The sequence below is a fragment of the Phascolarctos cinereus genome, unplaced genomic scaffold (genome assembly GCF_003287225.1).
Source record: "Phascolarctos cinereus isolate Bilbo 61053 unplaced genomic scaffold, phaCin_HiC Scaffold_726;HRSCAF=1367, whole genome shotgun sequence".
In the NCBI taxonomy this organism is placed as follows: Eukaryota; Metazoa; Chordata; class Mammalia; order Diprotodontia; family Phascolarctidae; genus Phascolarctos; species Phascolarctos cinereus.
Window position 1 is genome coordinate 416,763,070 of NW_027556098.1, and position 23,994 is coordinate 416,787,063.

At 42.5% G+C, this 23,994-nt stretch overlaps 1 protein-coding gene across 2 annotated transcripts in view; it reads right to left on the reverse strand.

The window, feature by feature from the left end:
• Positions 1 to 389: 389 nt before the first annotated feature.
• The window catches only part of LOC110220020 (uncharacterized), a 51,883-nt gene continuing 28,278 nt past the window's right edge, over positions 390 to 23,994 (reverse strand). The window contains exons 2-5 of one of the 2 annotated variants that reach the window (XM_078145930.1): positions 17,161 to 17,247; positions 16,436 to 16,562; positions 15,866 to 15,961; positions 390 to 5,072 (exon numbers count right to left, since the gene is read on the reverse strand). In XM_078145930.1, the coding sequence (XP_078002056.1) occupies positions 2,746 to 5,072; positions 15,866 to 15,961; positions 16,436 to 16,562; positions 17,161 to 17,169 (2,559 nt within the window). In that variant the 5' untranslated portion in view covers positions 17,170 to 17,247 and the 3' untranslated portion in view covers positions 390 to 2,745. The remainder of the gene's footprint in view (positions 5,073 to 15,865; positions 15,962 to 16,435; positions 16,563 to 17,160; positions 17,248 to 23,994) is intronic. The other variant, XM_021003871.2, reaches the window with a different exon arrangement.

Consider the following 23,994-nt stretch of genomic DNA (forward strand, 5'->3'; position numbering starts at 1 on the left):
CTCTACAATACATTGAAAGAATGCTAGTTTTGCAGTGTGGGGCAACACTGGGGAAAGCAGGATTCCATGGCAGGTCTTCAGGCAACTTGGGGACACAGAATTTCTGGAAGTTAGAATCCAGACATACCAAGACTGAAGTTCAATTAAATAACTACCATGACAAATCACCACTGCATCTGAGAATTCTTATGGGCCCATCCCTGTGACTGGCAGTTAGAGGGAGGGGGAGAGGGAGGGAAAAAGGGGTAATAATAACCACAGTTTAGTGGTAAGCCAGGCCTTAGAACAACTTCCCATCCTACTTTATCACCAAACTAAGAGAGCCATCCCCATTCCCTCCACTTCTAAGGTGCTTTTCTAAATTCAAATAATAAATCTTTCATTCTTCCTTCTCTTATTTCATTGTTTATTTTTAAATAATTCTAACTTGAAACATTAACAAAACCAATTAAAGACTTTGAGTATTTACAATTCAATACATTAATTTCAACATTTAAAACATCCGTAATAGTTTGTTATTCCACATCTGCATTAAATTGTCAAGTCATCTCTACATATTTATGTATATTCCCCTTCTTTCCTCTTATGTTGTAGTCAGCATGAATTTTGTGCTTCTGGTTTGCTTCATGTTATTTCATAAATTTAAAAAAATTTTTTTTTCATATTTCCATGGATCTCTGATCTCACTGGGGGAGGAGGAAAAGGTGCAGACTGCAATTCACTCATACTGTTTCACTTGGTGCTCCTATTCATGTCATTCCATAAATAAGGGGAGGGGCGACACAACATTCTGAAGAGGACTTCCTCTAGATCTCTTGACATTGTGTGAATATTAATGTATATTGCAATGTTTCTCATTAATCCAAACACGTTGTTGTATATACTTTCAAAGGATAAGATCCCATTAACTAAAAATGTATGAAGGAAGTCATTACAGGAGGGAGGTAAGAAGACCTCAAAAATGAAATTCTGAAGACACAAAAAGAAACTGCTGTTCAGGAAGAAAATGGGATGTTGTCTGAAGAGACTGGTGTGGATGCACAGGAAACTCACCACACAATTTTGCTCCTAAAAAGACACGTACGGAAGGTAAAAGGAAGGGAAGGTAATAGGATGAATAAAAAGCATGGTACAGAATCATAAGAATTGTGTCAGAAAAGCCAAAGTTCAAAATGACCTGAGGCTGGCAAGTTAAACTAAGGGCAAGAAAACATCTTTTATTTAGCTATATTGGGGGAAAGAAGAGGAACAAAGAAGGCATAAGGCTGATGCCTGGGCTAGATGGGATAACTGATGATAAATAAGGCAAAGCTAGTCAATTCTTACTCTGCTTCTATTTTTTTCTGCCTAATAACCTTTGGACTGGAGATGGCATATGAAAATAGATACTAAGAAGTTGACAAACCAAGGAAGAGAGATAAGAAGAGCATCTAGCAGTCCATGATCAGTTCAAGGCAACTGGCTCACATTATTAAGTACTGGAAGAACTGACATGTGTCTATTGAGTCACCTGTCAGTCACCTTTGAAAGATTCTGGAAAATGGGAGCAGTGCTATAGGATGTCAGCCATTAGTGGTTTGATATCAACTTAAGTCTACAGTGGAGGTCCCTGCCCCCTGGGTGTTGTGCATGGCCTTATACTGTTTAACATTTTTGTAGATGGCTTAGGCAAAAAGGCATAGTTAGTGTGCTTATCAAATGTACAGATGATATAAATCCAGGAGGGATAGCTAACACAACACATGATAGGATCTTAAAATATTGGACTGAATTTAATAAGATGATATTTAAAAGACAAGTACCAATGCAGTGGACAGAGTACCGGCCCTGGATTCAGGAGGACCTGAGTTCAAATCCAGCCTCAGACACATAACACTAGCTGCGTGACCCTGGGCAAGTCACTTAACCCCATTGCCTACCCCCCCTCCAAAAAAAAGACAAGTACCAAGCCTTGAGTTAAAAGAAATGGACTTCATGAGTACAAAATGAGGGAGGAATATTTAGACAGCAGTTTCTCTGAAAAATATCTGGGGATTTTAGTTGACTCAATGTGAGTCAACAGTGTGAGATAGCAGCCAAAAAGCTAATGAAAAGAAAGGCCTAGCTTTCAAGAATAAGGAGGCAATAGTCTTGTTATGCTCTGCCACAGTCAGACCACATCTAGAGTACTGTATTCAATTCTAGGTACCACAGTTTAAGAAAGACACTGATAATCTCGTGAGCAAAAAGAGGTCATCCAAGATGTCAAAGGGCTTTAAGTTCATGCCACATAAGGACTGATTGAAGCAAGGGTGGATATCTGACCCAGAGTAGAGTAGACTTAAGGAGCACACGACAGATATCTTCAAGTATTTCAAGGACTACGGAAGAGGTATTACACATGTTCTGTTGCTTGACCCCAGAAGGCAGAACTAGGAGCAGTGGCAGTTGCAAAAATGCAAATTTAGGCTTAATAAAAATTTAAAAATTCCTAACTACTAGAGCTATGACATGGTGGAATGGGCTGCCTCAGGAAGTAAGTGGGTTTTCCCTCTTTGGAAGTATCTAAGGAAATGATGGATGACCTTTTCAGGGTTGTTGAAATAGATGACTACTGATGCTCCTTTCAATTCTGAAATTCTGTAAGTCATTATCCCATTATATTGACATGTCAACATTCAGTCATTACCCAATTACTGGGTATTTCAGTTGTTTTCAGTTCTTTTGGGGGCGAGGGGGAAACAAAGCAACAAAAATGGTGATGAATTATTCGTTACATTCATAGGATTTCTCCCCAGTATGAATTCTCTGATGCACAGCAAGGGATGAGCTGTGGGTGAAGGCTTTTCCACATTCACTACATATATAGGGTTTTTCTCCAGTATGAATTCTTTGATGTTGGATGACACTCCCTTGCCGACTGAAGGTTTTTCCACATTCATCACACTTATAGGGTTTGTCTACAGTATGAACTATCTGATGTTGAATAAGACCTGCAGACTGGTTGAAGGCCTTACCACAGTCATTACATTTATAAGGTTTTTCCCCAGTATGAATTCTCTGGTGTCGAGTAAGGTACAGTCCCTGGCTGAAAGCTTTTCCACATTCAAAACATTTATAGGGTTTATCTCCACTATGAATTCTCTGATGGAGAGCAAGGGAAGAGCTATTTTGGAAGGCTCTATTACACATATTACATTTATAGCATTTCTCTCCAGTATGGACTCTCTGATGTCGAGTAAGGTACATACTACGACTAAAGGATTTTCCACATTCACTACATGTATACGGTTTCTCTCCAGTATGAATTTTCCGATGTTCAGTGAGGTTTCCTGGATGACGGAAGGCTTGCCCACATTCACTACATTTATATGGTTTTTCTCCAGTATGAATTCGTTGATGCAGAGTAAGGAATGAGCTATTAATGAAGGCTTTGCCACATTCGCTGCATTTAAAAGGCTTCTCTCCAGTATGAATTCTGTGATGTAAAGTAAGCTGTGAACTATTACTGAAGGCTTTGCCACATTCATTACATTTATAGAGTTTCTCCCCAGTATGAGTCCTCCGATGTTCAGTAAGGTGCCCCCTCTGTCGAAAGCTTTTCCCACATTCATTACATTTATAGGGTTTCTCTCCATTATGAATTTTCTGGTGTTCTGTAAGGTGGCCCCTCCGACTGAAAGTTTTCTCACAGACACTACATTTATAGGGTTTCTCTCCAGTATGAATTCTCTTATGGAGAACAAGGCCTGTGCACTTGCTGAAGGCTTTCCCACATTCAAGACATTCATAAGGTTTTTCTCCAGTATGAATTCTATGATGTACGATAAAAGTTGAGCTGTTGCTAAAGGCCTTTCCACATTCATTACATTTGTATGGTTTCTCTCCAGTATGAATTCTCTGATGCTGATTAAAGTACATAATTTGGCTAAAGGCTTTTCCACATTCACTACATTTGTACGGTTTCTCTCTATTATGAATTTTCTGATGTTCAGTAAGGTGTCCTCTCTGACTGAAGGCCTTTTCACATATATCACACTTATAGGGTCTCTCTCCAGTATGAATTCTCTGATGTACAATAAGAGATGAACTATTGCTGAAGGCTTTTCCACATTCACTACATTTATAGGGTCTCTCTCCAGTATGAATTCTCTGATGCCGAGTAAGGTACATAATCTGGCTAAAGGCTTTTCCACATTCATTACATTGATAGGGTCTCTCTCCAGTGTGAGTTCTCTGATGTCGAGTAAGGTACAGTATCTGGCTGAAGGCTTTTCCACATTCACTACATTGATAGGGCCTGTCTCCAGTATGAATTTTCTGATGCCGAGCAAGGTACATAATCTGACTGAAGGCTTTTCCACATTCACTACATTTATAGGGTCTCTCCCTAGTATGGATTCTCTGATGTCTAGTAAGGTACATACTTCGGCTAAAAGTTTTCCCACATTCAAGACATTCATAAGGTTTCTCTCCAGTATGAATTCTCTGATGCAAAATAAGGGATGTGCTATTACTGAAGGATTTTTCACATTCAGTGCATTTATATGGTTTCTCTCCAGCAGGAATTCTCTTATATTGAGTAAGGTGTCGCTTTTGGTGGAAAGTTTTCCCAAATTCATTATATGTATAGGATTTCTCTCCAGTAGGGATTCTATGATAGCGAATAAGGTCTGAGTGGTAACAGAAGGTTTTACTATATTCATTATTCTTCCAAAGTTTCCTCCCTGAGGAGATTCTATTATGTTTAACTAGATCTGAATACTGTTTGAAGGTATTTCCATATGTATCATATTTATGGATCATCTTTTCTGTAGAACTACTCCACTGTACAACAGAAATTGACCTGTGACTAGAATTTCTCCTAAATTTGTCATATTCATGATTTCTTATCTTATTGGAATTGTTCTTGTGAGTGATTATTTGCTTTAGCTCTCTTCCCTGGTTGATTTGTGGCCTCTTGAACCTGGCATCACCTCTGGAGTTCTCTTCAAGTTTAAAGTCCCAAGAATCATCCCTCATGAGTCTTTCCTGGGATAATTCTTCCATATAAATGCTCTCCATTGGAACTGTCTGCCTGGTTTCTGGCCAATCTGAAAGAAAAAAGAATATAAATGAACTAGTTCATTCAAGGAGCATTTATTAAATGCCTGCTATGTGTCAGGAACCGCACTAGGCACTGGGCACACAAGTTAAAAAACAAAATGGTCCCTTAAGGTGTTTCTATTCTATTTGGGGAGGACAATATGCACACATATATGTACATGCATACATTTTATATATATAAAGTAAATAAGAAATAATTTTTTGGAGAAGTGGATGCTGACTACCAAAGGCAATCTCAAACTGATCTTGGAAGGGAGCTGGGTAGCTGGTGGTTGTTTTATGACACAAACATGGTGCTGAAGGTGGTTGATTGGTTGCTGTCTTTTGTTCTCGAAGAGAACCAAAATGACGTCACTATGTCAGGCTCCAATTACAGTGCATCCTACTGTGGCTGACACAATACAAGCTCAGGATGCTCTACCACAGGTTGGGCACAAGTAGTCCATGTGAACATTTGGGGTAGATTCTCTAGATCTGCACATCTTGCATTTCTTTTGAGCTCCTTCAATTCTGCTTTCCTCATAGGGCACAGCACCTTCTCTGGTGAGGCAGGCCATGCTGAGTGTCCTGTGCCAGGGTCTCTGATGTTACACAATCAATTCCAAAGTTCTTAAGAGAAATCTTGAGGTCATCCTTTTTGCTTTTTCTGACCACTGTGTGAGTGCTGGTCTTGTGTGAGTTCTCCATAGAACAGTCTTTTAAGCAAGCATACACTTGGCATTCAAAGAACATGGATAGCCCATTGGAGTTGTGCTCTACACAAGCTATATGAGGCAAAAGTAAATTGTCAACAAGTATTCATTAGTCACCTCGATGTGATGGATACTATGCTAAGTATGGGAGACACAAAGAAAAGTAAAAAACAGCTCTTACTCTCAAAAAGCTCACAGCCTAATAGGGAGACAACATGCAAACAATTATATATACCAAGTTATATACAGAATAAATTGGAGCTAATCAACAGAGGGAAGGCACTAGAATTAAGAGAGAATCAAGAAAGTCTTATATAATATTAGATTTTAGCTGGGGACCTGAAAGAAGCCAGGGAAATTAGAAGGCAAAGGCGAGAGGTGGGATGGGGAAGAATCATAGGCACAGAAGTTATCTAATGAAAATGCCTGGAGTGGGGAGTCGGGACATTGTGTGCAGGGAACAGCAAAGAGGCCAGTATAACTGGATCACAGAGTAGGTAAAAGGGAATAAGGTATAAGAAGATCAGAAAGGTAAGAAGGGGATAAGATCATGAAGGGCATTAAAGCAAAACAGGGTTTTATAATTGATCCTAGAGGTAAAAGGGAGTCACTAGAGTTGACTGAATGAGTGTGGTGGTGACATGGTCAGACCTGCACTTTAGGAAGATCAATTTGACAGCTGAGTTGAAGATGGAGAGATACTTGAAGCAAGTACATCCACCAGAACTTTCTTGCAATAGTTCAGGTATGAGGTCCTGAACTAATGCCATAGAAATGTCAAAAGATCAAAGGGGGCATGTGTGGGAGGTATTAAGAAGGCAGAATCAGTAAGATTTTGCAAGAGTTTGTCCACAGGGGTGACAGAGAACGATGAGTTGAGGATGACGTGTAGGTGGATGAGCCTGGGTGACTAGAAGGATACTGGCATCCTCAATAGTAATATGAAAAGTTAGAAAGAAAGGAGGGCTTAGGAGGCAATCATCAATAAATATCTATTAAGCAGTTCAAGACGTTTAATAGGTAGTTAGAAACGCAAGAACTGCGTTAGGAGAAAGGTTAGGGTTAGACAAGAAGATCTGAGAATCATAAAGATAATAACTGAATCCATGGAAACTGATGAGCTCACTAAACAAAATAATAAAGGAAAAAAGAAGAAGGCCAAGGATAGAGCCTTGGGGGATACTCAAGGTAAGCGAGTACGACCTGGCAAAGGAAGATAAGAAATGGTCAGATAGGTAGGAGGAAAACTGAGAAGAGGGTCATGAAACCTAGAGAAAAATTAATATCCAGGAAAAGAGTATGATTTATGACAACAAAAGCTTCAGAGACAGCAAGAAAAATAAGGTCTGAGTGAAGGCCATTAGATTTGTTGATGAAGAGATTTTGAAGGTAGCAGTTTCAGTTGAATGAGTTCAAAAGCCACAGTGCAGAGAGCTCAAAACAGAGTAAGAGGAAAAGAAGTGGAACAGATGAACTTCTCAAGGAGTTTAGCCATGAAAAGGAAAGATACAGGATAATAGCTAGCATGGATGGATCAAGTGAAGGCTTTTTGAACATAGGGGAGACATGGTTATGCTTACAGGTGGTAGGGAAAGATTAAAGGTTAATAAGAGAGTAGCAGAGGCTAGGTGGAGCAGTGGATAGAGTGCCAGGAGTGGCACTCATCTTTCTGAGTTCAAATCCGGCCTCAGACACTTACTAACTATATGCCCCTGGGCAAGTCACTTAGCCCTGTTTGCCTCAATTTCCTCAACTGTAAAATGAACTGAAAAAGGAAATGACAAACCACTCCAGTATCTCTGCCAAGAAAACCTTGAATGGGATCACAAAGAGTTGGACACAACTGAAAAATGACTGAACAACAAGGAATGATAAAAGGGGACAATCGGCTGGAAAGATGGGATGGAATGGGATTACCTGTGCATGTAAAGGGATATTATCAACAAGGAAAAGCATCATGTCTTTGTGTAGCACAGGAGTGAAGGAGGGGATAGCAGTGAGAGGCACCTGCGTAATGTGAAATGAGGGAGAGGAGAAAAGAGGGCAGTCTTGGTGAATGGCCTCAATCTTTTCAGTGAAATAAAATAAGGCAAGGTTCTCAAATGAGAGGATGGGAGGAGAAAGAGCCACAGGAGGATGAAGAAGAATGAAAAGGAGAGCACACAGGAGATGGCCAGTGAAAAGGGACAGAGATCGACAATGGAACACCACGTATGAGGAACAGTAAGTAGGCTGGCCAGGCAAGAAGTCAGAAGGCAGGAAACAATCAGAATGCTTTTATGAAATGCCTGCTATGAATAGGGCACCCTATGAGGCACTGGGGATGCTAAGAAAAACAGAAAAAAGACCTTACTGTCAAGACAGTTACAGTCTTGGAGAAAGAATATATAAATAAATATAATTTAAATGGCTCCAATAGCTAGGGGGATGAGGCTGGTCAGGAAAGGCTTCAAGTAAGAAATAACATGAGTGAGGCACCGAGGTGATGCAGGAGATAGAGCTCTGGCCTTGGAATCAGGAGGATCTGAGCTCAAATCCAGCCTCAGACACTTGACATTTACTAGCTGTGTGACCCCGGGCAAGTCATTTAAGCCCAATTGCCTCACTAAAAAGCAAAAAAAACCCAAACAAACAAACCATGAGCTAAACTTTTAAGGGAGCTAGTGATTCTAAAAGGAATATATTCCAGACACGGAGCTAGGAAATGCAAAATGATTTGTGAGGAACCGCACATTTGGCAGGAACACACGGGATGTGAAGGAAAGAAGCAAGTAAGTGCCTGTTACGTGCTAAGTGCTTTAAAATAGTATGTGTAATAAGCCTGGAAAGGAAGGCTGGAGTCACATATGTAAGGAATTTAAATGTCAGAGTTGAGATTGGGAGGAGGGGTAATGCCAACACTGAAAAGGGATCAAGAAAAACGAGGACTGAGAAGTCACCAGATTTGAAATGTAAAAAATCATTGATAATCTTATAGAGTGAACAGTTTCAATAAATGTTTTCTCTACTGGAAAAAAAAAAGGAAAACTATTGTACAGTAAGTCTGCATCATTTATCATGAAAATGTTTCCAAGGACCACTTAAGAAAAATGAAAAAAGTATCTTACTATTCCCCACTTTCCTGGTTTCTCAATGTTTCTCTCTTCCAGCACACCATGGTCATGAATGGAACGGGGAGGGATCCGTGGCTGCTAGCAGAAGGAAAAGCAGCAATTGCCCCTTATTTGGAAGCAAAGTTGGGAGAGTCATCCTAGAATGTGGAGTCCTACTATCCAAGGACTCTGTCTTTGCTTACATTTCTGAACCATACTCTGCTGCCTTATGGAGAATGGTAGTATTATGTACATGTTAGGTAATTCAGAGTGCCTCACACGTGCACAATGGAATAGTGACAGACAAATAGAAGGACACACACCAAAGATTTATTCAGTTCCAATGATGAAGTCACAAAAGGACAGCGATTAAGGACAGTGTTATCAGCAGGGTAAGAGGGCGTGAAAGGTTGCTGGGGGAATAGAATAAGTAGAGTAGAAGGCACATGGATTGGCAGAAATGACAGGCAAGAATCAAAAACTGAGGCAGTCTAGGCTTAGAATCTCTATCATTTCACAACTGTATTATTAGAATATTCTCTCCTTACAACCTTTCTATACATATATCGTTCTCCCTATAAAGCCTCCCCTAAAGGCTTTCAGTGATAGGAAGGATTGAAACTTACCATTTCAGTACTCCAATACGCCATCATGGTGTGGACACCTGGGTTCTTGACAGCTGTGCTGAACAGAGCACAGGCTCTGGCAGATGTTAACAAGCTGAGTGTGGGCCCTGTCACAGACTGCTTTCTGTCTAAGGACCAGAGCAGCTAAATATAGAAGGCTCCATACCATATTGCTGGGGGTTGATGAATATTTTTGTCCACAGCAGCTCTGAAAGGTCATCTGCTGCATTATGGGATATAAGCAGAATTTAAACTCCTTAAAAGTAGGCACTGGGCTTCTTTGGTTTTTGACTTCGAATCACTAACACCTAGAATAGTGATACCTAGTAGGTTGCTTAGTAAATGCTTGCTAAATTGAACTGATTTATGAAGGGCTGAAGCCTGTGTGAGTGGAAGGAATGAAATGAAACCACATATCCTTTTAGCACCGAGTTAAGAACTATTTCATCCTATCAGATCAATTTACTGCTTAACATTGTCCAACTCTTTTTTCCTATCTCTTTCTAACCTTGCTTTGAAGTCAAAAGTCCTTAGCCAAGTATTTAAAGGCCCCTGTGTTCTTACTTCTGTTGGATAATCTTTCTACTTCTAATCTAATCACTCTCCAACAAGCAGCTTTTACTTTAGTCAGAGCAGGCTTCTCACAGCTACAGCCTATATACCATGCTTATATTGCTTCTCACACCTGTACTGACTCCTCCCTAGCTGCTATTTACTCAAATCTCAGAGATTTTTTAGGGCCTAATTCACTATTTTTTCCTCCAAGCCTCTCTCAATCTCTCTAGCTCTCATTAACTGAGTCCTTTCTCTAAACTCTGAGAATGCTGGTTATCTATAATTCAGGGCTTCTTAAACTTTTCCCACTCACGACCCCTTCAGCACTTCTTAAACTATGGGCTGCGACCCCACATGGGGCCGAGACTCAATTTAAGAAGCACTGAATCGCACATCCTGATACTACATCCCACAACACTGTGCATTTTATTTTACAAGGACCTTGCCTTTCTCTTCACTGGGAAAACTAAGGCTATTCACTGGGAGCTCCTTCTTCCCTTTTCTCTTTTCATCTCAAAATCCCTCGAACACCACCCTCTACTATCTTTTCCTTTTCTCTAGGCTAATTCATCTACAAGCCCTTGATCTCCTTCCCTCCTGTCATCTCTAGAAGACTGGCCCCCTCAATCATCCTCCTTCTCACTATCTGCTAGTTTCTTCACCTATGGCCTGCAAACATGCCCCAGTCTCTCCCACCCTTAAAAACAAAACAAAAACTCTTCTAGGGAGTCTTATGTCCCCTCCAGCCATTATCCTCCTCTTTCTTCCATTTTTCAAGCAAACTCCCAGAAGAAGCTGCCACCCTCACCTTCACTCCTTTCTCAACTCTTTGCAATCTGGCTTGCAACCTCATCCTTCAACTAAAAGGCTTTCCCCAAATTAGCAATAATCTCTTGCCAAATCTTGGGGTACACCCAAAGTTAGTGGGCATATCACGGATGACAATTCAGCAAAGGCAACTGAGGAGTGATCATAGAGGCATTAGGATAACTGAGAGAGAGCAGCTGTGACCATCCAGGAAGGAGAGGAGCTTTAAAAACGGAACTTCAAAATAGCTGGGGAGAAAAGACAATCACATGATTTTAAAAAGCATGTTACAGTAATATGCTTCAAAAATTCACAAATCTGGGGCTTCATCTGAAATCAAAAGGGCAACCTCTCTGCTTTAGTGAACTTATTTGTCCTAAACACATGAGATATGACATAAACAGAAGGATCTGAATGAGTGGAGATGGAGTTTGCCAGAGTCATAAAGCTACTTAATGTCAGAGCTGAGGCTATCTGCGAAGCACTGTGCTAAACTCTGGGGATCCAAAGAAAAGGTAAAAATAGCCGTCGCCCTCAAGCAGCTTACGTTCTAATGGAAAAGTAGACAATGTGGAGGTACATACAACATACAGACAGAATAGACAGAAGGAAACCTGAAAGGGGAATGTGCTATCAGCTGGAGGGACTGGGAAGGCCCTCCTGTGGAAAGTGATGTTCAAGCTGAATCCTGAAGGCGGTCACGGATCCTAAGGGGCAAAGCACTCCATGCACAGGGGACGGTACGTGTCAATCCTTCCTTGGAGGCTAAGAACTGTGGGACCTGGGTATTGTATCATGGAGGTTAAATGGAAATTACTGGAGGCTTTTGAGCAGGGAAGTGACATGGTGAGACTTGTGTTTTATGAAGATTACCGTAGCAACTGTGGGCAGAACGGAGAGATAGGAAGCCAAACATCCTGTGAGTAAGCTGTTGCAATGATCTGGGAGAGGAAGGGTTAACAAGGGCTGGAGCTAAGGCAGAGGGGGATGGGTACTAGGTATATTGTGGTAACAAAATGGAAAAGATCTGGAAATTCACAGGCTGTGGGACACAAGTGAGAGTAAAGTGAAATGAGATAACCCTTGGACTGGGAACCTGATTGGAAGGATGCTTGGTGCCCTTACAAAATGGGAAAGTCTGAAAAAGAAGTGGACTTATTGGGGAAGAAAATGAGTTCCTTTTTGGACATGCTGCATTTGAGATATCTAGTAAGCAGGTGCTGACGAAAGAGTGGAGAGATTTGGAGAGATGAGGGCTAGACAAACCTGGCAGTGATCTGCATAGAGGACGTGATACACTGGAGGTGGGGTGGGGGAATGTATTGGTGGTAGTGTGGTCACAAGGTCCCCTACAAAGGGAGAGCACAAGACAGTCTAGCAGAGACCTGGCATACACTTACGGTTAGGGGATGATATGATGACAATCCAGGAAAGAAGAAAGAGAAATAGGCATGAGATGGGTAGGAAAAAAACCAGAAAAGAACAAAAACTGACAGAGAAGAAAGCACACAGAAGGAAGAGGTGGTCAAAGTGTCAGGTGCTGCAAAGAAGTCAAGAAGGATGAAATCTGACTGAGGAATTAAGAGATTGTTGGTAACCTCAGAGAGAAGAGTTTCAGTAAGTGAATAAATCTGGGGTCAACAAAAGATTTGATGTAGTCAATAAAGAAAGATCTGGTGGCTAAGCCAGAACAAAACAATTTGATAATAAGAGCCAGTAACATGGAGAAAAGCCAAAAATCTGAATAAAAGAATGGAATCAATGGTAAATAAAATCTAAAGCCAGAAGGCCAGTCTTCCTAAGTAGCAGAAAATGTAGAAAAAGAGGCAAGATAATTAAACTAGAAGAAGCCTTTATAACTCTAGAGAGAAATAAATGACAGGATCCCAATGAAGAGATGAGAAAATGCACATCCTTGTTTTCGGTGGGGGACTATGGATGTGGAACACTGTACATACCGCCATATCAAATCACGTTTGTTAGTTTTGCCAAACTACATTTCATTCCTCTTTCTTTTTTATTCTTCATTACAAGGGATGGCTTATAAAGCCAAGAAGAAAGGAGAAAGGAATATAGTTAAAAAATAAAATCAATGTAAAAACAAAAGATATAAATCAAAAAATTACAAAATAACTGAAAGAAAGAGTTCAGAGATATAATCTAAGACCCTAAGACTACCTGAAAGATGCAAGAAAGAATCTAGCCTCCATTTTCCAGGAAACTGATCAAGAATATTTCCTAGAAATAGCAAGAGTAAGAAGAGTAAGTAGTAAATAGTAAGACCATACAGAACTTGCCAGACTCTCTGACAGAAACATCAGATTCAACTGACCATACCTAGTGCTGTCAACCTCCAGAGGTTCAAAAGAGATTTTACAAGTAGCCGAGAATAACATCACCACTTATCAATGAACTCCAATTTGAAAAGTGGTAGCCCACTTCACAAGTCAAAGGCAACTGAACTTCAGCCCAGAATCTTCTAGCTAAAGTAGGAATATTCAATTAAGATAAAAGTTTTTAAATTCCGCACATTTTCAAAGGTTAATTCAGGCAAAACAAAACTTGACTGAGACCTCTGATAGCCACCTATTCCGAGGAATAACTCTTAAAGAGAGCAAGATACTAGGAAAAATTTAGTATTCAATCAATGAGATAAAACTGAATAATTAAATCAATAAAAGTACTTATTCAAATGTTACCCACAACTGGCCAAAAACAATGTTGTTAAGATCTGAAGGTATATAGAGAAGCAGGGCAGAAACATCTGAGTAGGAAATTTATCACATTATTCAGTTGAAGCAAAAATCGGAGGGGTTATCATCTGGAGTGGTCTTATATTACGAGGGAATGGGCTCAGTAAAGGGAGTCAATTTAAGGGTAGAACAGGGCTAACAAAATGGCAGTAGGTTGGCAAGACCTGTGATTATCTTCAAGGAGTGAAAGATCAGATTCTAAAAGGAGCATCAGAATACCAAAGTGTTAGTGTGGTTCTCCAGCTGGGCTTTGATTAAAAAAAAAAAAAGGCTTTGCCTCACTTAGCAAATGCCCAGAAGATCATTTTAATTGACAACTTAAGGACACAAGAGTAATGGGAAAGAATAAGAAAGAGACCAATACATGAACAAATAAATAACATTTAGGAGGAATTCTTTGACTGTGGATGTTTTATATATACGAACAAGGAAAAGATGGGAGTTGGGGAAGGGGACTGCACAGAGGAAAGGGAAGAGAGGCCAACACTTAAAAATATGTTTGTACATACATGTCCTTTTCCTTTTTCTCAATTAATTTCTAAAGCTACCCTTTCCCCAGCATTTGGGATCCTGCTCCCTTCTGGCCCTCTGAGAATATCATTGCCTTGATGTGGCATGATGGTGCTAGGGAACAGCACTGGCTTGGGAGGCAGAGCACCCCTGTGATGCTGGGCCAAGTCCTATCTCCTCTCTTGGTCTTATCTGTACAATGAGTGACTGGAGTCATTCTGCTCTCAGTCCAGGCCTCGGTCATGGCTTCTTCCACCAGTAACCCTAGTCTTTGCTACTTCACAATTCCCTTTCCTGCTGCACCATATTTAAAACAAGAATTTTTTGATACTTTGACAGATCATAAGATCTTCCATCCCAGAGCAGGAAGGGACCCCAGAGGCCCTCCAGTCCAACCTCCTCATTTTATAGATGAGGAAACTGAGGCCCAGAGTGCGGAAAGAACCTGACCAAAGACGAACAGGTATTAAGTGCCAGAGGCAAGATTGGAACCCGGGTCCTCGATTCAGGAGCCAGTGTTCTGTCTCCTGAGGAGATCATAGATCTGGCCACTCTTGCCATTGGGTACAGATTATATAATCCCCCCCATCTTCTCAGGCTGTGCTCATTCCTTTCCTGATTCTCGAGTAAGTCTCCGCGGGAGGTTCATCCAAAATGCTGGGAGCTTCCCCCTCCATCTCTTCATATTGTCTCCATACCAGCTGAGCACATTGGCTGCCCCAGGTTATCAACTGCTCTCTGCAGGTGAATGGCCCACTTCTCAGACCCGGCAACACTCTGCTGTCCTTCTCACCACCACCAGACTCCTCAAGCTCAGAAGCTCTTCCCGCTGGCTCCACATCCTTCTTAAAATGCCACCATCAGCAGGACTGCCCCAGCGTTATGAGAAAACTGTTCCTGACAGTCATCACAGCCCATCAATTGGGGAACAGCTGAACAAGCTGTGGTTTTTGATTGTGACGGAAAGCTATCGTACCATAAGAAATGATGAACAGGCTGCTTTTTTTCAGAAAAAACCTGGGAAGCCTCATATGAGCTGATACAAAGTGAAGTGAGCAGAACTAAGAGAACACTGTGCACAATAACAGTAATACCATAATGATGATCAACTGGGAAATACTGGGCTCCTCTGACCAATACAACGATCCAAGAAAATTCCAGAGGACCCGTGATGAAAATGCTATCTGCCTCCAGACACAGAACTGAATACAGATTGAAGCAAACTTTTTTCACTGTCTTTATGTTTCTTCCTTTTTATTATTACTATTACTATTTTTTGCAACATGGCTAATATAGAAATGCTTTGCTTGACTTCACCTGTATAATAGATATCATACTGCTTGCCTTTTCAATGGGCAGGAGAAGGGCAGAAGGGAAGGAAAGAATTTGGAATTCACTTTTTAAAAAATGAATGTTAAAAATAAATATTTAAAAAAGAAACTAAATGGGACACTTCTTCGTCGAGGACTAGAGGAAAGGATGTAGGGACAGACAGGAGGGAACTGACAGGATGAGGAAAAGGGCTTGGGAGAAATCATGCTTATGGGAACACAAAAGAGACCTGGGACAAAGAATCATCTAAGAATTCATGATGAAAAGGCTCTGCCTGCCTCTGTAGGCTTGGGGGCTTTGAGCAGTGCCCCCTGCCCACCATTTTATTTTACTTTATTTGTACTGCCCACCATTTTAAAGGCATTTCCTCCTTGCTTGCAATGACTCTGTCCTATCTTGTTTCACTCACTCACCTGGACAGAGGCCTCTTGAGATTTCTCTCTCCAGTATCCATGGTGCTTCCCCTCGTTCCAACCTGTAGATGACTTCTGGTTTGAAAACCTGAAGCCCTGTTCATGAGGAAAGAAATGAGGAAGTGGCAGGGACAGAAAGCCATCTTATAATTCAATCCCAATGCCTCTTCTGGGAAAAGAGGGGATGATCCTAGCAGTCAAGGGTAGTAACAAAGGACCTCTGAAGGATGTGCTGTATCGCATTTCTAGGACATCTGAGTAAATGGGTCATAGAGAAGATCTGGGATCATAAAATTAATTTACTTGTCTCTTTCTTCCTTTTAAGGAAGCTGAGGACCATTCAGCCATCTGAACTGAGATTTGAAAAAGAAAACCTGACCTGGAAGGAGGAGAGGGGAGGGAAGGTAGAGCTCTGCACACATAGGGGCTGCCAATTTCTAGCTGTAAAAAGCAAGGAGGGAGTAGACAGGGATCAAGAATTTCCAAGGCCCTGCCATACATCAGAAGCCCCCAAACCCTCTGGGAAGCACAGACAAGAGCATCTTTGTCCCTGGAGAAAGCCTTCCTTACCTAGGGAGACCAGGTTCCTGTAGTTCTCCAGCATCACATCTCTGTACAAGTTCTTCTGAGCAAGGTCCAGCTGTCCCCACTCCCCTTGGGTGAAATCCACAGAGACATCCTTGAAGGTCACTGACTCCTGAAATGTCAAGCATATGTCTCTTATGTAGGGATCATTCTCCCACGGGAATTAGGAAGAGGTTAAAATGGAAGCATATATAATGGCTGGTGCTCGTGGTATTCAGGCCCTGAGGTTTCCCAGCCAGATAGAAAGGGCAATCAGTTACCATCAAATATAACAAATGTGAGGATTACGTGGAATAACGGTGAGGCCTGTGTAGAGTAGTGGAGGGAACACTATGGGAAGGGATTGAGCAGAGGGAAAGCCCTCCTGGTCAAGGATGGTAGAATAATGCAAAAGGGTGGGTCAGTCAAAGCGTGAGGAGCCCTGGTCCTGCTACTGGCCATGTGGGTGAATCACTGGATCCCTCTGGCTCTTGATTTCTTGTGTCAAATGAGAGGAGGGTTAAATCTGGTTCCAGCTGTAATGATCAGCGAACTCTACCATGTCAACTCATTCATCAGAATGGGCTGACTCTTTGGAGGGAGAACAAATGGTGCCATGGGGCCTACAAGGAGCTTTACTTGGTCACAGAATGTCTAGGACAAGGGGTAGAAATGTGTCCACGCTGAGAAAAGAGAGGCAGTTTTAGGAAAGAGGTAAAACACTAACTCACCTGGGACATGGCTGTCAGGAACCCAGAAGTCACTTCCTCCCTTTTGATGCTCCTTTCTTAAGGAAGGGCAGTCTTAAGAAGGGAGCCCTGGAGAAAAAGAAAGGAGTTATACGAGAGATCAGTGCTGCCTCACAGCTCCCAAAGTCACCGAAGTCCAGCTGGGTGTGATCCCTGTAGAGCCCAAGAGGCTGAGAGGGCAAAGGGGGTCCAGAAACACCCCACACGTTCCTGCTACGCACATGAAAGCCTAAGGGCGGACTCTACATCGGTTCCTGACGCAGGTTCCAAAGAAATTAGGCAAGACTTGGGAGTCAGGACGCTCGGGCTGAATTTGGTCCTGGGTGCTCTGCGGTAATTGGTTTGTGACCCAATCCCCCTACAGCTCAGTCACCTTCTTGTTCCATGACGTAAAACATCTCCCTTCTCCTTCCTGCCTCACAGGATGGGAGAGATCGAATTTCTGAGTTCTCTGAAGACTACTGTTGGACAGGGAGGTGCTACCTACAGCGATGACGCCTCCTGCCCCTCTCACACACCTGCTTCATCACGTGCCAAGATGCATTTATTAAGTACCAGCTCTGTGCCAGGCTCCGAGAATACTAGGAAGGGCAAAAACTAAAGCCTCTGCTCTCCAGGAGCGCCCAGTCTAACAGCGGAGACAACATCCAAAGAACTCTGTTCAAACAAGGTCTAGACAGGAGAAAGTGGACACCATCTTGGGGATGCACTAGCACTAAGGAGGATCAGGACAGGCTTCTTATAGAAGGTGGGATTTCAGCTGGGACTTTAAGGGAGCCAGGGAGGCCAGGAGACAGAGACAAGGGAAGGTATCCAGGCATAGGGAGACGGAATGTCTTGTGTGAGGAGCTGCAAGGAAGCCAGGATTGCTTTATGGTAGTGAACATGCCGGGCTATAAGGTATGAAGACTGTGAATCCTACATCTTCTCTCGTATACGCACGTAGGGATCATTGATTTCAAAGTGAAAGGGACCTTGGGAGCCATCAAATCCAACTCTTAGTTTTACAGATGAGGAAACTGAGGCACACAGCAGTTAGTCATTTTCCCATGGTCAGAGAGCTAGCATCTGAGAGCAGATCTGACCCCGGGTCTTCCTGACTCCAAGTCCAGTGCCCTATCCATACAAAGCCCTACCTCTCCACTACCTCTCCACCTCTCTCCCCACTTCTGGCCAGGCTCAGTACAGGAAAACCTACAGAGCATCCTCCTCCCTCTCACACAGAAGCCCCTTCCCCAAACTCCTAGCCCTGAAGAATCCCCTTCTCGGCTCGGATTCTCATAATCTAGCCAATAGCTCACAGATGCTCAGATTCCTTAAGATTCTGGCTAATATGGCAGATCTTTAATACACCTTGGTTTTGGCTGAAAGAAGGCTTGGGTCGAATTCTTTTGGGCAGGAGCTGCGTGTTGTGATTTTGGGATTCCAACACCCCTAACCTCTAGACCTCATCAGTATCTATTATATTCCAGGCTCTATGTTAGGCAGTACTATGGCAAAAATAAGGTAGTCCTTGCCCTCAAGAAGCTTATATCCTACTGGGGAATACAAGTTTACAGCCCAGTGCCCACGGCCATCATTAAGGGGAGAAATCATTGTGGAGAAGCAATCTACTCTCCTCATCACCACCAGTAACAAGTTATCAACTACCACCAACAGTCAGAGGGTTGAAGGATCCCTAAGAGTGGCAGCCCTAGAATATTAGTCCTACTTCCAGCCCAAACCTCAAGGTCAGTTCAAGTAAGTGATTCCCAAGGAGAAGGGGGTCAGTCATCCCCACCACCTGCCAATCAACTACCACACAAAGGACAAGCAAGCCAGCCTAGCTGAAGCAACATAGTACCCTGAGGGAGAAGCATATGTCAGATAAGTCAAACCAACACCACCAGCTTGACCACCACTTACTCTTAGATCGTGATGGAAATAGCCCAGGACCTTGAAGCCAGGAGCCTTAAGACTAGCAATACTCCTAGCCCAGTGAACTCAACCATCATCCTGGGAATCAGCCCTTGTAGATTTGCAGCCTGATAACACTGATGCTACAACCACAACTACCAAAGAAAATTTTTACTACCAAGGTCCTTGGCACTGTCAAATGGTTTAGCAACAGAAACTGATATGTTACCAGTAAAATGGCATTCGAGAAGAGGCATTATCATCTACTTCGCTATTGCACTCTAAAGACCATGGAATTTTTCCATTTGACTTGCAGATGAAACCTTCCTGATGTGTTATCTCCCCATTAAAATGTGAGCTTCTTGAGTGACTCTTGCTTTTCAATCTGTATTCCTGGTTCTTGGCATAGTGCTTTGTACATATTAAGCACTTAATAAATGCTTTATTCATCCATTCATCATCAAAAACAAACAAACAAAAAAGGAATCCCCTTCTCCCATACCTGGTCTCACAGCATCCTCTCTTGTACACAAAGTGCCTCTCGCCATGAAGCTCTCTCCCATTCACCCATCCACATCCTTATGTTCTTTCACTGACCCCATTTAGGCAATTCCTCCCTCTAGAACGCAACCCCAATGCCCTGCAGAACCACCTCCCACCTCCAGGGACACATCCTTTTCTAATTCCCAGTTCTATAAAGGCCCTTTCTCTTCACCCTGTCTCACACACTCTTCACAAACCTGTGGTCCTCCAAAGGCCCTACCCTAACACGTTTCCACCATCCCCAGTCTCACACTGTTCTCTTCCAGCTACATACACACACACACACACACACACACACACACACACACACACACACACACACACACCCTGCCACCATCCCTAGTCTTGCAGAGACCTCCAGCCTGAGCCTCTAGTATCTCCCTACCCAAACATACATTTCTCGCACTGAGTCAGGCAGAATCTCCTCTCCCCAGCTTCCTTCCCCTCCTCCAAAGCGCCACCCCTTCTCCCTGTCCCATCCCTTCCTCCATTCTTGTCCCTTTCTCTTTTATCCTCCTCGAAGTCCAGGTCCCCTCTCACCTCCAATTTCTTATCTGAAAAATGAGGCCTGGACGAAAAGGTCTTCAAGGCCATCCCCCCAGCTCTAGAGTCTAAGATCCATTCCTCACACACAGCACTTCTCCCTTCTACTCCAGCTTTGCAAACTCCCCTCCTTCTCTCAAATACAGCTTTCTTCTTTTAATGCTTTAATTTCTTTTTAACATTTTTTTTTTTGCTTTTTGGTGAGGCAATCAGGGTTAAGTGACTTGCCTAGGGTCATACAGCTAGTAAATGTCAAGTGCCCGAAATCAGATTTGAACTCAGGTCCTCCTGACTGCATCCACTGCACCACCTGGCTGCCCCCTTAACATTCATTTTTAAAAAAATGTGAGTTGAGAAGATGCCCTTCCCATTGGAATGTACGATCTTTGTGGGGCCATCTCTACGCATCCCAATTTCTATGTTGGCACTGGATCCAGATGGCTCCAGAGAAGAAAGTGAGGCTGGTGACTTGGTCCTCTCTCACTGAAATCCAATTCACCTGCAAGTCCTGGCATCATCTTCCTGATGGCCCTCTGCTAGAATGAAGACCAAACAACAACTACTGCATCCCAGCATTTAACACTGTGCCTAGAACACGACAGGCACTCAATAAAGGTTTATTGGATTGGACTGAGATCCCACTCTTCTGATTAGTGACTGCCTGCTCTGGACCACTACTTCAAGATAGCCACGGCCACCAGGCTTCACTTTACTTTCTCCTCTGGACACATAATTTCTTTGCTATCCACGCCAGAGACCATGTGACTTTTGCCCAAGACCCCCACTCCCCTGCCTCTTTCAGACTACTATTTCATTACCCCCGCCTTCCCTTCTTTCTTCCCCTCCTCCCAGCTCTAGAAAGATGAACTGTGATCAAATTAACTCTGCTGCTGTTTCTGGAAGGGTTGTGTCAATCTAATGCCCTATGTCCTACTTACCATTGCTGTGACTTCCCAGAAAAAAGAAAGAAACAGCACTTCCAGGCACCACTTTCCTATTTTCTCCCCTCAGAACATAAGCTCCTGGAGAGCCGAGACTATCTTTGCTTTTGTATTTGAATCCCTATATAATGAGTGCTTAATAAATGCTTTTTCATTCATTCATTTATTCATTCAAACACCTAATGTTTTTCTAGGCACTGTACTAAGTATTAGGGATATAAAATCTAAAATTAAACACTCTTTGATTTAAAAAAAAATTGAGTTGCAATTTATTTCTCTCTCCCACCCTGCCCCAACCCACTGAGAAGTCAAGCAATATGATACCCATGATGCATGTGAAATCACACAAAATATATTTTCATATTAGCCATATTATAAAAAAAAAATTTAAAGGCAAGAAAAATACAGAAAGTGAAAAAATCTGTTTCAATCTCCACTCAGAGTTCATCAGTTCTCTGTCTGGAAATGGATAACATTTTTCATCATGTGTTCTTTAAAACTGTCTCGGCTCACAGATTGATCAGAGTAGCCAAGTCTTTCACAGATGATCACTATTATAATACTGCTGTTACTGCATACAATGTTCTCCTGGTTCTGCTCACTTCACTTTGCATCAGTTCATGTAAGTCTTCCCAGGTTTTTCTGAAATGATCCTGCTCATCACTTCTTCTAGCACAATAGTATTTCATCACAATTCATCTCCCACAACTTGTTCAGTCGATGGGCATCCCTTCCATTTCCAATCCTTTGCCACCACAGGCTTTGATATGTTCAAATCGACCATGTGGAGAGCCCATATAGCATATATGTGTCTTGGGCCATTCTATAAATGCACGATGAATTAGCCCCCACATTGGACAGGAGGAAGAGCACTGGCTGGATCGCCTTTGGGGAAATGCAAAGTTCTTCTAACAACCCCAGACGTCTCCCTGTGCTTTGGATTGGAAGTCAAAAGGCCCAGATCAAATGCTGTTCCTCCCCTTAATAACCGTGTAACATTAAGCAAGTCCCTTAACCTATCTGGGGTTTAGTTATCTTTTTCATAAAATGAGGAGATTGGATTAGACAAACACGAAGGGAACTTCTGGTTCTATGAAAGGACCAGCATGGCTTCATCAACTATGGGCTATGCCCAAAAACAATGTAAAGGAAAGAACCTCCTTCAAGGAAAGAAGGAAGGAATGAAAGAGAGAGAGAGAGAGAGAGAGAGAGAGAGAGAGAGAGAGAGAGAGAGAGAAAGGAAGGAAGTATGGATGGAAGAAAAGAAAGAGAAAGAGAGAGAGAGGGAGGGAGGGAGGAAGGAAGAAAGGATGGAAGGAAGAAAAGAAGGAAAGAAAGAAAGAAAGAAAGAAAGAAAGAAAGAAAGAAAGAAAGAAAGAAAGATAGAAAGAAAGGAGAGGGAGGGAGGGAGGAAAGAAACTGAATGCTAGGTAATTATAATGGGCAAGCTTGGTCCCAGAGAAGAGTTGAGAAAATGTACTTCCTTCATTTGGGGAACTGGGGTGGGGGTGTGTGTGGAACATTGCCTATACTGTCAAACATGGTCAAACAGGTTGGCCAGTTTTTACTGAACTTTTTTTTTTAAATAAAAAATGGGGGTCATTAGGAGAAGCCCAGTGAGCAGGATTAAGGAAGTTATATTCTCACTATACTCTGCTCTGGTCAAATCACACCAGAAGCACTGTATCAATTTCTCAGTGCCACATTTTTACAGAGAATACTGATAGAGCTGAAGAGTTTCCAGAAAAAGGCAAACAGCATAGGGAAGAATATTGAATTCCTACCATATGACAAATGGGGAAGGGAAGGAAACAGGGAATGCATGCAGTTCTCATCAAATATTGTGTTGTCATATGCACTGGGGATTAAATTTGTTCCTCTGGCCCCAAGAAGACCAGGAATAATGGGTAAAAGCTGGAGAAAGAGAGAGAGAGAGAGAGAGAGAGAGAGAGAGAGAGAGAGAGAGAGAGAGAGAGAGAGAGAGAGAGAGAGAGAGAGAGAGAGAGAGACTGATCTAAGTTTGAAGGAAGGAAAAACCAATAACTAGAATTGTCGAGAAGTGAGATGGGCTGCCTGGGAGGTGGTAGATCCCCTCTTACTCACTCACTATCTTCAAACAAAGGCCTGATGACCAGTTGTTGAATATGTCTTAAAGAGTTGTGTTTTTTCCTTTGGGGGCAGGAGAGGTTTGTACTATGGGCCCCCGAGGTTCCTTCCAACTTTGAAATGTTCTTGTTCGTGTGAAGGTAGGAATACATAACATCAGAGGTTGCTTCCAACTCTGTAATTCCTGAACACGTGTCAGATGCAGTTTGGCCAGGGTACAGTATACCGGGGAGGAGCACGGAAGGGATGTCACCTCCCAAAGGCTGTCTGTACACCAGGCTTACCTTAGTACAGGTCAAGCCTGCTTTGGGTTTCTTGGCCGCCATATTGCACTGTTGACTTGTGACAAAACCCACCTAAACACTCAGATCTTTTCACATATGCTGCTGTCTGATCACGTCTTCGCATGGATTTGTAAAGTGAATTTTTTGAAGCCAAGTGTAAGCTTTTACATTCATCACTGGAGATTCATCGTATTGTGTCTAGTACAGCTTCTCCGGGTCACTTTGGACACTGATTCTGCCACCCAACACTTTAGCCATCTGTCTCAGCTATGCGCCACAGGTGGTGGAGTGGATGGAGTGCTGGGCCTGGCGTCAGTACGATCTGACCTCAAATTCTGCCTCAGCCATTTACTAGCTGTGTGACCTGAGACAAGTCACTCAGCTTCTGCCTGCCTGTGCTTCCTCAACTATGAAATGGGGATAGCATCAGCATCTACCTCGCAAGGCTGTTGTGAAGATCAAATGAGGTATTTGTAAAAGCCCTCAGCACAGTGCTCAGCACC